At 32.5% G+C, this 13352-nt stretch overlaps 1 protein-coding gene across 8 annotated transcripts in view; it reads left to right on the forward strand.

Moving 5' to 3' along the window:
- The window catches only part of DGKB (diacylglycerol kinase beta), a 695680-nt gene that overhangs the window by 244551 nt on the left and 437777 nt on the right, over positions 1-13352 (forward strand). For all 8 annotated transcript variants that reach the window (XM_077856714.1, XM_077856707.1, XM_077856709.1 and 5 more), the window contains one exon: positions 7832-7948. In XM_077856714.1, coding sequence (XP_077712840.1) covers positions 7832-7948 — 117 coding nt within the window. The remainder of the gene's footprint in view (positions 1-7831; positions 7949-13352) is intronic.

Consider the following 13352-nt stretch of genomic DNA (forward strand, 5'->3'; position numbering starts at 1 on the left):
ATTCCACAAAAATATAATAACCTCTCTCCCCTCCCCCCTAAAAAAGTTTTCCAATTAGTGTAGACTGCCTCATGAAACTTTTTAAAATTTCATTTTGTAACCAGAGATATACTTAAAAATACACTGGAGATATCTAATCTAAGAGAAATATTTAATTATTTTTGTATGTTTTAAGGTCACTGATACCATTATTTTGGTAGTTATTATAAAATAGAAATGTTGAATTACACACTCAATCAACAAAGGTACTTAAAAAGTTTATCACCTATTTTAATTGTTTAACTTTAATAGAATTGATTTTGTATATTCAGGCATCAGAGTTTATGTTTGCCCCTATCATAGCCCATTGTGTGAAGCTGTATTTGAGATTTAAACTTTTCTCATTAGATTTGTTAGTCTCCATAGGTTTCCCATATCCAACTGTAAAATCTGTATCATATAGATAGAATAAAGAGACCAAAATTGCAGTTTTAATAATACACTTTTCTGATTTGTTAAAAAAAATATTTCTTCTCCTATAAAGTAATTAAAAGTCTTCCTACACTGCTTTTTAAACTTTTTCTGGCAAGATATATTGGTTTATATTAACTTAGACTTGTCACCATCCTCTGAAATCATCATGTAAGTTTTCTTCAGCTACATTGTTCCAAAATTTTTCTTAAGCCCATGTATGAATATATACACTGGTAAGTGTGTGAACACACACACACACACACACACACACACACAAACACATATATACATATGAGTGCATGCACAAGAATCCTATGTTCCATCATTAGGAACTATGGCTTGTTAGTTAATTGAACATGTAGTTAATATGTATGTGAGGGAACTTATAGAAAGATATAGAGATATGTAAACATTTTACTTAAAATATGTAAACATATATTTATGGGTTACACTCCTGACATAGGTTTCAAGGCTTTTCTATGAGGACATATGCATGTACTGTTTGGAAATAGTATATAGCCGTTTTTTCATATATAACAGTCTTAACACCCATGAAAATTTTCAGTTACAATTTTATTTTAAGGTATAAGGATAGCATTCCTTATTTCATGAAAAGATATTCATTTATTAATGAAAATAATTGTCTTCAATTACTTTCAATTTTTAAAAACTATAACAGAAACTCAAGGCCATATGTAAAACAACTTGAGTATAAAGTCAATTTTTAAAAATTATAACAGAAACTCAAGGTCATGTGTAAAACAATTTGAGTGTAAAGTAACTCTCAGTTTTTATTAATTTTCAAAGCTTTTATAGTTGTCACGTCCAAACCCAACTTGACTACTCCTACATAAAGACACACACACACAAATCCATGCATTTACAAACACACACACACACACACACACACACATATCTTGTATTATTGTGTCTTTCCAAAACATGCAAGTTAATTTTCATGGAGACAACTCATTTTACACTCACAGTTCAATGGTTTGAGTAATAATAAAAATACATAATATAATAATAAGATAACAAATTTTACTTGGAACTAGCATAAACTGATGGGGGACTCATAGAAATCACTATGTTGAGCATTTAACTCAACTGATCAAAAGACATGATGAGTATGTATATATAAGAGATCTACCTCTTTGCTTTTAACCTTTGGCTTACTGTGTCAGTGATGGTGGTTACAAAGGGAATGAAGAGTGAGTGAAGATGAGGTACCTATGCACACACATACTTTTATAAAGTCACTACCATAATACTGGTAAACAGCCCAAAGTAAAAGATTTTGACAAGGGCCTTCACATTCCTAAATTTCATTTATTCCAATCAGGATTTCTTGAACAGAAATCTTTTAAGTGGTTTATACCCAGTATGAAATTATCCTAAGAGAAAATATTCACATCAGTTGTGATGTGTGAACCTCAGGACTTGTGGATTAAGTTGCAAATTGTACCTCTAAGTTTAGGGGCTGAGTAGTGCTTCCAGATACTTTAGACTAGCTTTCATTCTGTCTCATTTTTTGCTTCCCATCTGCCCCAAAAGACCCAACCTGGATCATTGCACCACTTATCCCCAGTTACGGTGATGCAGTAGACACATAAAGTACTACAAAGTAAGTTAAGTACTTCTTCATAACACCCATCTTTAACTAGTGTGATCTAAGCTGCATACATATGAAACTTAATAAAATATAACAAAGTATCTATTTTATATTTTAAGAATCCCTGCCATTTACTGAGTGCTTATTTTATGCTGGTATCTTTATCTACGTTTTCGCAGTTTATCATCACACAGATCTTCTCATTTTATGGATGAATTAAGTGGAGTCTTGGAGCTAATAAATAACTTGCCCAAGTTTGCTCGGCAGATAAGAGACAAAGCTGGGATTTGGCCTCTAAGCCCATACTCATGACTTTGTCCAAAGTAATTTGTTTTTAGTAAGCACTTACTTAACTAAATTAAAAGAGAAATGAAAAAAAAATAAAATAAAAAAATAAAAGAGAAATGAAAATTTTTATATCAATTATTTATGTTAAAAAATACATATATATATATATATTAATCAAGACTACTTTGCTCCTCAGCAATAATGAATTTTGCTGCAACTTCCGAGGATTTCTAGTAGACTTAGAGCCTTTGCTCTTTCCCAAATGAATTAGTTTCTCCCAGCAGGAAACTACTCCAATTTCCCAATAAGGTCACAATAATTAAAAGTGCAGCTTTGCAACTGTCAGCCTTGCTTTCTTAGAGCCCATAACCCTTATAAACATTATGAATTTGGTGACACTTCTGCTTCAGTAAGATCTTTTATACTAGGAATACCCAAGTGTTACCGTGGGTTCAAAATGTAGAGTTTCTGGGAACTTCTTGTGGTGTAGCTCCAGTGGCAAGAAAGTGCTAAGTCTCCATTCAGGCAAGTAAGTGGTGCTGGAGCAGATAAAGCGAGTTCCAGGACTCAAGTGAAGGATACTTCACAGCAATGCAGCCCCTCCCCATCCTTTTGTGGCCTTGTACCAATCAAAATGCTTTGCTGCTGCTTATCTCTCATGCTGAGATTGGACACAAAAAAGAAAACCCTGTGCTTGAGGTAATCATCACTTGCTGCTTGTCATTTGCGAGTGATCGATAACAGCAGGCTGAAGTATTGTGGTAAACATCCCTTTTGTGAAAGCAGTTTTCAGCAATGCACAAATACCCTACCTTTGAGAATCAGCATGATATTAAAAAAAATTATTTTTGGAGCACATATTTAAAGTGAGGTTTTTTTTGTGTCATTTATTTCATCTTTCTGTTTTCTGTGAATGGCCTTTTCAGCTTTTCTTCTTCTTTAATTATGGTGATTATGCTTTTGGAATTCTGCTACAATGTATTCCCCAGTTAAGATCTGTTGTGCTACTTATAAAGTCTAAGGATCACAAAACATTAAATTATATATTTAAAATGTCTGCACAGCAAACACAAATGGCTGATATTTGAAAATGCTGAAATATCAATAACTATATTTTATATTTCATAGTTAGATTTTCAATTTTTTTAAATTTTGGTTAGAGTAGCTCTTTTCAGTGTTTGAATAATTCCTATTGATTATAGCAATAATTTTCCAACTCTTTTTATATCTGGGATAATTTATCTGGCAGAACAAAATTTGCCTTAATTATAATAAGGTAATTTATTATGTGGTTTAGAATCCAAAAACTTAAAAAAAAAGTGGAAGGTGAAGTGGTGAACACTGCCCCCTATTATCAGAGAGCAATTTTATCCTTAATAATGATGCAAAATCAAGTTGGTGATCTCTTCCTAAAACTTTTCAATAACATCAACACTGGGAATGAGTCTCTTAAATATCATCATAGAGCTCTGCCAAGCAGCTAATTAACCCCCCAAACAGGCTAGTGAAATTTTTGCGGACCACAGATCTTCCAAGGATGCAGCTGCTTCCGCCTTCCTGTCTTTCATGTAAAATATGAAAGACATAAAGACTTTCTTCTTGAAATAGGAAAAAAATATCCAACTATCCTGTGAACTTATGATGCTTAAGTATAGTAAATATCTAGAGAGACCTCTATTCAATTTTGAAATAAAAATAAAACAAATGCGTGTAATAAAAAGAAAACTCTGGGAAAAACTAAATACCTACATGTTTCTCCTATTTAAAATTGTCAGCCTTGATTAATTCCACGAATTCCACCCAGTAGGCATACTTCCCCCAGCCAAAGAACCACCTGGTTTTCTTTGTGTGTGTGTGTGTGTTTAAACAAACATTTATTATTATTATCTATATCATATGATACAATTCACACATTTATTTTGTGGTTTAGAGTCCAAAAACAAACAAAAAAATGAAACAAAAAGTGAGGGTGTAAGCACTACCCCTCTGTTGACCAGGGAGCAACTTTAGTTTTAATAATGATGCAAACTCAGGTTGGTGATCTCTTCCCGAAACTTTTCAATAACTTCAGGATGTATTCAGGATTTTTTCTATTAACTTGTTATATACTTCTCTCTTATAATTTTAGATATCAAAAATAAAACCTAGGTTGAACATTCAATTTAGGTTTTAAAATTTTGTTTTTACATTTTATAAAGGTTTCTATAAACCATTTGTTTACTCCAATTTACTCAGGAAGATGACTCCCATGAGAGTCATGAAGCTACTTAATCAACTGCTTTCTGCTAGTTGGAGATTCTTACCAGCAAAGGAATTCTCCTAGCTATGAGCATAGCAAAGAATACAATCATGTTAACAGATATTTGGTAGCTCTTTACAGACATATACTTACATGTCTTAAATTTCCAGCACTATATATATAAATAATTTGGTCATAAATATCCAGTTTTAATGTTACCAGCCAACTTATATTTACTTAATTCTTGTAACCTAAACATTTTAGGAATTAAATTCCAAATAGCGATTGTTGGATTATATGGCATTATACAAGGTATATAACGTATGATGGAATATAAGATACCTGAGATAATGTTTTTCTTCTACACTGTAGATTTTTATGGAATATTGTTACCATGTCTTATATTCCTGCATCCAAGAATCTAGAAAGAAATTATTCCCATACTTTCCACAAGTATTACATTTTTGAATGGTTAATACAAGTTATGGATTTTTACTTGTAAATATTGAGCCTTATTTATTTAAACATATACTTAAGTATAACTAAGTGTAATTTTTTCATGTATATGCACTTAGAAATATAATGAACACTTTGCATAATTGTAATACTAATGAGCACCCTAATGGGAGAGCCACACTTCATTATTCATAATAACTTTCATTTATTGAGCACATATTCTAATATAGGCACAATGTTAGGAATTAATGTATTTTTTTCATAAACTTTACACAACTATGAGAAATAGGTATTGCTATCTCCATTTTTGAATAAGAGTTAAGTTCTCTAAGGTTACATAATATTTAAATAGCAGAGATGGGATTCAGCTCAGGCTTTCTGACTCCAAACCTCAGCCTATAATCCACTTATTCTATGCATTATACTCTTAACACTCTTTGGACAAAGTTATAATTTGCAAGTTTAGAAAGAATGATCTATCTTTAAAAAAATCAATATTTTTGCCAGAAATTATGCTTAAATGAAAGTATGTCGTTCTCCAAAGAAAGTGAATTTCAGGAATCTTATTACACCATCCATTTTTAGCCACACAAAAATATATTCAGTGATTTTACACCATGAAATTTCAAGGTGAACGGACTATATTTATTAGCATCATTTTTGGTCTGAGAAGTTTTCTGATTCATCTGGTCCTTAAAAAGAACTTTACGCGGGGGCACCTGGGTGGCTCAGTCAGTTAGGTGTCTGATACTATTTCATGGTGTGAGTTTAAATCCCGTGTTAGGCTCTATTCTGGGCATTGAGCCTACTAAAAAGACAAAACAACAACAACAACAACAACAACCAAAACAACAACAACAACAAAAAAAACCGACTTTGGTTTTAAGTCCACTTAAAATATGTTCCAAAATTACAGAAGTTGAAATGATGCTCTATAAAGCAAATATAGGGACCAGAAAATATGTCACGCAAGTATTTAAGCACACATGGCAGAGAGTGTTATTGGATCAGAATAACTTTTCATACCAAATCTAGACATGACCCAAGAATCCCTCTCAATACAATACTTCAGGAACTTAATTTTTTATGTTAATTCATTTACTTCTCTATTCACTTATCCTGACTTTTGTCAGGTACTTTAGGATCTGATGTAGAACAGTGAAGCAAAGTACTTTCTTGTGTGGAGTTTTGACTAAAGTGGGGAAAGACCAGCATTAAACTAATTAAATAGAAAACATTTCAAGTTGTAGGAAATTATACATAACATTTTATTTTTTATTTATTTATTTATTTATTTATTTATTTATTTATTTATTTATTTATGTTTCTATAAAAAGAGGCTAAAGAGAATCGAGAAATCTACCTGACATTTGAACAGGAGCCTAAAGTGAGGAGCAAGCTCAACAAATATACAGGAAAGAGCTTTCCAGCAGAGTGAAGAGTGATTGCAAAAGCTCTGAATTAAGAGCATGCTTGTTGTGATCAAGGATTAATGAGGAGGTAGGGGTAGCTGGACATACATCCACAAATAGTGGCTGTTGTATAGAGGGGTAGCTGGACATACATCCACAAATGTGGCTGTTGTATAGAGACCTGACTATAGGGAGACAAAGATCAAAGCAGATTGACCCATTACCTGATGGTTATGATAATCCCAGCAAAGAAGAAGATAGGCCTAAAGTATGTAATGATGGAGATGGTGAGTCATCATTCAGTTTGGGATTGTTTTTAAGAAGGGTGGGCAGGAAATGTTAAAAAAAAAATTGGCGGTTTTAGGATGAATGTGTATTTTAGACACTCGTGGAAAGATAGAAAGGGCATTTGTGTATAGGAGTTAAATTTCAAGGGAGAAACATGAGCAGAAACTATAAATTTAGAAGTCCTCCTCATGAAGTTGAAATTCAGAGTCTGAAGATTTCATGAAGGTACCTAGGGAGTGAGTGTAGAGAGTGAAGATGAAGTGTTCAAGGAAGAGGTTAAATGTTATGGACCATACATCTGGAGGAAGAACCAATGGAAGAGCCTCTGAGGAAGCAGTTAGTGACGTAAGAAGAGAGTTATGAGTGAGACAAAGCTGTGTCCAGAAGCCTACTGAGGCCAGTGTTTAAGAGGGAAGACAGAGGTCAATTCTGTCAAATTCTGCTAAAAAAGTGGAAAAGAGGAAGGCCAACCCATGAAAAGATCATTGATGATTTTAAGAAGAGCAGATTTGGTGGATAAATGGTGAAAAAAGTTCATTGGGTTGGATGGAAGGGAGAGTGAGAGGAGAGGAAACCAGAAACAAGAAGGAGACAACTGTATGAAGTGTTTCCACTGTGAACAAAAGAATTAACTGGGATGGAACATGTATTTTAAGTTGTATGTCATCCTGGATATAAATAGCAGTTTAAAAGTTCATGATGTGTGCATTTTCAATATTACCTGTATTTATAAGCATTATTTTTAGTGCTCAATACCAAATCTTTTATAGCTCCATATTATTTATTTGTGCCACTCCTTATGAAAATAATTAGCTTTAGTGGTTCTTGATAATGTATGATGAACAGTCCTAATTGGGCACAAAGGGGGAATGCCATCTGGTTTTCTTTCTCATAGTCTCTTTAATTGATATTTTTATTATGCATCTATCACATGGACTAAGCCAGTTGAAAGCAATAGCTTTCTTAGTATTCAATAGGAACTCCAAATTAGGAATGTGGGCCCTAGTTTATAGCCACAAAAGTTTTCTATGTGTTGCCCTTTTTAGTAAAACAACATTCTTAAAAAAGATTTCCTCCTCACAGGAAAGACAAGCAACAGTGAAAAAGGAAAAAGGTGGTTCCCAGCAGTCAAACAAAGTGATAGATAAGAACAAAATGCAAAGAGCCAACTCTGTGACGGTGGATGGGCAAGGCTTACAGGTATGACTTTTTAAATCCAAATTTGAGTAGCTTTCATATTTCTTACTTTTATGCTCTTCTATGTTCAGCTATCAACATATTTATTTAATGTGGAGATTAGCTCAGCAGAGGACTCCAGAAAGATCCTTATTAATTTATCAAGATGTCAGTTTTATATGTGATTGACAGAGTGACACTCCAATTACATTAATCACTTCTGATGATATGTGCATTTGAACTCAAATTGGTAAGAAATCTTTTGCCAATCTAAAGGTTTTGCAAAATCACTAAATATACACATTTGTTATGTGCATATATATTACTTATTTATATTTTATTTTCTCCATATATGTTGTTTATATACTTAGAAGAGTCAATTTAGTTGTAAAAAAATGTCTAGAAAAAATAAAATGAATTTCATGTTGTGGATACCTTTGTTCCTACGTAAATAGTAAAATAAAGGATTTATTAGGATTTATCCATATCTTCTGAAGTTTTAATTCAAAATTGAAACCCCGTATATGTTTCTACTTTAAATAAACATAGGTAGCTCAAAATCATATTTGCAGTACTTTAAAATTCTCTACAATATACCTAGAATCTCTGACATCAGGAGTAAGATTTTTTCAGTCTGCATTTTAAGACACACTGTAGATTGTGTGTATTGCTTTGATTTGCATCTGTTCTTCACTCCAACATAAAAACAATCAGTGAAGTTGCCTGAATCAATGAAATTGTGTTTGATTTTATTTTTGTGTTTTTAACTTTTACATTTCTCTCTTCTAATTTTCCTTTCCTTCTTTAACAATATGCTTCAAGTTTCATGTTCTCCAGGAAATTTACCAACCACTTATCAAAGAAAAATATATTTTGTCACATACTTACCTTTAATATACATAACTTTATATTTCATTTTCATTTATTATTTTACCTATGATACTATGGATTATGTGTCTTATCTCCCTTAATTTGGAAGCAGAGTTCAGAGCACATAGCAGTTGCCTAAATGCATGTTTCTTTATTGTTTTGAGTATCTTATTGAAAGTTTAATAATAATTTCTTAAATATTGATAACCAGATTACTTATTTGTTTTGATCTAATAAAACACATTGCGAATAGAAATATTTTTGAAATGATGGCACAAATTAAGTGATCCTATAAAATTTTTAGAGAAAAAAATCAACATTTATAAATTTAGTACTTCAGTTGCAAATATTGATTAGTTAAATCTTTAGTCACTCTGCATTCCATTGAATTTTAAAATCCAGGTACACTTCACACATGGCTCAACACTTCTCGAGCCATGTATGAAATGGAAGGGAAACATGTACCATTTGTTAAATAGTATATGCTAGACACCATGGTAGTATTTTATGCCAATAAATAAGTGAATCTTCTCAACAAGCAAGTGAGATAAATATTCTTACTTCTCTCAATAAATTATAATAAATAGCATTATTGTCACCACTTTCGAAATGTTCATAGGTAAAGTTATTCCCAGAGCCTCACAGTGAAGTCCGTGGTAAAGCCAAAGTTTAGTGATGACCATCTAACTCTGAGTGTATGGGTTTTACTCCTACAATACTGGGTCTTTTTGGTTAAAAAAAGTTTAACAGGCATAAAAACCTAACTTTCTGATCACTTTGTTCTGACCGCTTGCTTTTCTCTGTAAATGTATTATATCTCTCAAACCAGATAATAACTTTTTTGTAACTTCCTTTTGCATATGAATTTATCTGGTAAAGTTGTTAGTAAGCACAGGATAGACATCAGCCCTTATAAAAGAGCAGTAAAGAAATACTCTGATTATTATCATCATCATTTTTTTGAATTTTAAATATTGGTTTATAGTCATGTGCAATAATCTGTTTCACCTCAGCAGAATGGACTGAAATATGATACCCATATGTATTCACATAGTTTTGAGGAAAATGTAAAAATGGTAAGAGAATAAATTATTGGATAACTAATACAAAGTACAAAAATAAATAAATTTTGATCTAATAATCAACTTTAAAATAATAAAGTGGTCATTCTTTATCAGGACAGGTAAAAAGATATGCCATAAAATTAATTTTTTTGTGTGTTTTAAAAAATGTATACCATGAAAAGCATTGAGTTGCAGCCTGGTTTGCATATAAGTCCGTGACAGAGGAGATCTACACTGCTTAAGACTATTAATCATAGTTAAGCACATTCATCTTACTTCTTTCCAGCTAACCAGCATAATGATCAGGATTATTATTTCTAATTAGAGGAAGTAATAGATCATGTATAACCTTAGGATGAGTCTCATTAATTAACCCAGGTCCTAAGGGACTTCAAATAGAGGTGGTTAGGCACTCTGTCTTTGTCACTGCTCGCACCATAGGTTTACACTTAATACATATGATCAAATGTAATTGAAACTACAGTTTCTAACATGTACAAGATGTAAAAATGAAGATGACTATTCACATGTGAAAAAACAAGTGAAATAGAACCATCGTGTAAACTGTATTAAACTGAAGTTACCTTGTCCCTAATTATTCTCTGAGAAGGATTTACAAATAAAAGGGTCACTTGACGATCAAAAAAGTCTAGTTTGTAGTACTCTTTACACTAGAAAAAAGAAGGAGCCTTTATACTTAAACACATAAAACTGAGCCAGTGCCATCCCCTACCACAGCTGCTTCTCCCTATTCTTATTGTCTTACTTATTTGCAATATCTCATTCTAATGCTCACCAAGACTTTAAATCTATCTATCTATCTATCTATCTATCTATCTATCTATCTATCATCTATCTATCTATATCTCTATCTCTGTATGTCACCATGTGTACTATATACAACTATATAATATCTGTATACAATTAATTCCTTTTATTTGATTGATGTATGTGTGTGTGCAAGTATATGTGTGTACATGTGTGTGCCCCTTGATGACTTTAGGATCCTCAAGCAGCTTAGCTCTTCCATAATAAGCTCTTCATTGTCATTTTAACTCTCTAAGTCCATAGTTATTATTCTACACTTTAATATAACAACCTTTAAACTGAGTTCCTGTTCCCAACTTATGATGTGCTAGATTGTAAATAATAAGGAAAAAAATGGAGCTCATTTTTTTGAAGCTCAGTAGTAAGTGGCAGGACTGAGAGAGTTGTCTCTAATTTTAAGTAACATGGTCAGATTGGGCCTCATTATAATGTGATATTTGATTAAAGACTTAGTTGAGGCCTTTGGTCTATGGATATCTAGGTGATGGGCAGCACTGAGATAGGGGCATGCCTAGTAAGTTCTTGGATCAACAAGAACAACTGCATGGTTGAAGCATGAGGAAGAGTACTTTAGAGAAGTAATGGGAACTAGATACTACAGAGCGTTCAAGGCCTATATAAGAACTCTTATTTTCCATCTGAGAGAGATGGTGAGATACAACATGATCCCGACTTAAATGTTGAAAGGCTTACCCTTGTTGAGGTTAGATTGTTAGGGAGCATAGAGTCAAGTCTGGTAATGGCCCCCAGTTATTTAGGGTTTATAGGATGGGGGCATATTCAGTGTAGAGAAAGGGAGGTAAAGAGATGGATTATCCACATATTTTGAAGACAGAACCAACAGGATGTGCTGATAGATTGGAGATAGGGTTTATTAGAAAGAGAGAAACTAGGGACATCTCTAAAGATATTTGGCCCATTCACCTGAAATGATGAAGTTGCCATTGATGAAGATAAAGAAGGGTCTGGACAAATAGGTTTTGGAGAGAAATTTCTGTTGCTGTTAGACATCTAAATGGAGATTTTAGGTAGACAGACAGATATGTGAATCTAGAATTCAGGGCAAAGGATAGATATAAATTTGGATGTGAAAGGCATATTGGCAGCACTTAAAACTATCAGATAAAATGAGATTACCGAGAGAGAATGTATAGATTAAGGATTGTTAAACTGAGACCCAAAGCCAGTTTTTTTATGCCTCAAGCAGAGCAACTTGCTCTTCATCTGTCTTATATACTGTTCCACTTCAGATTATTTCAAAAGCTGTGTAGATATTTACTTCCAAATACAAATAGGTTTAGGCAGACAAATGTTTTTATGTATGTTTTAGCTTTCCCTCCCATTCCACCAAAAGCTGTAACAAAAAGGGTATAATATTTAAGGATGGCAGTAAGTCATGTTCAAAATGACAGGATTTTACATCTTATTTCAAAATTTTATATGAAATAAAAATAGAAAATTCATCACAGTAAAGACTACATTAGATATAGTTCAAAGAGAATTAGTAAACTTGAACATATGATTGATTTATTACTGTTATTTAATTACTGGGTCCTATGCAAGTTTTACTAGTTGTCCCAGTAATGACTTATAACAAGAGCAGGGAGTACAGAATCGTGTTAACTTTCTGGTTTTGATAGTTGTGCTGTGTTTATGTAAGAGAATGTTCCTATATATAGGCTATCCTAAAGTAAACAGGAGTGATAAAAAATGACATTTTGGCATCTTAGTTTCAAGAGGTTCAGGGAAAAAATGTTATCTGAACAGTCCTTTTAACTTTCTCTGTAAATTTGAAATTGTTTTAAATTATACAAATAAAAATATCACTTCAGAATATAAACAAATATTGTTGGATATTTCCATAAAACTTTTTTCATCAAAATCAGATATACCAAATTTAAGAAACCAAGGAAACTTTGTATTCTTTTAACCTACTTGTTATTTTAGATATATGTGATTTACATTATAATAAAAATTAGCTCTGCTAGACTGAGTTCTGTAAGTTAGTTCTTACCTGGTTTTGACCTCTCTGAAAAACAAAATCTAGAATTAAATAGATTGAATTAAATAATTGAAATATCACATCTAGTAATGCCTATGTATTTTTCCCTTATCTCAGACTCTTTAGGTTACAAAAGGATTAACTGAAAATGATTATGCCCCTACTCAGTAAGGAGAATAACATAAAGTAAAATAAAATGAAATACAGATTCTCTTTGGGGATTTTGGTATTAAGTTTTTGTTCTTCACTCAGGGTCTAGAATTATTTTCCAGTTTGATGAAGTATAAAATTTCTATGCCTGGTTCCATCTGTGTTCAATTCTGTGCCCTTGTGGGTCTTGAGCTTCATACCAGTTACAATTAGGTTCTGCAGCATGTAACAGGGAAACAACAAAAACAAAACATAACATTGGTTTAGACAAGATAGCCATAAATTTTTCTCTCATTTAAATAAAGTCCAGAAGTAGATCTCTAGAAATAGGGCTAATAAGACAGTTCCAGATTTTTATCAGGGTTGGTGCTCTTTCCTGTCCTCCATTTGTGGTATCTTCAAGGCCACCTCATTATCAAAGATGACGGCTGGTCCTTAAAATATTGAATTTCATGCTGGTATCCAGAAGAAGATGACTAGAAGTTCTCACTCTTCCTGTTTAAAGAGCATATCT

The sequence above is a fragment of the Canis aureus genome, chromosome 18, assembly GCF_053574225.1.
Source record: "Canis aureus isolate CA01 chromosome 18, VMU_Caureus_v.1.0, whole genome shotgun sequence".
NCBI lineage: Eukaryota > Metazoa > Chordata > Mammalia > Carnivora > Canidae > Canis > Canis aureus.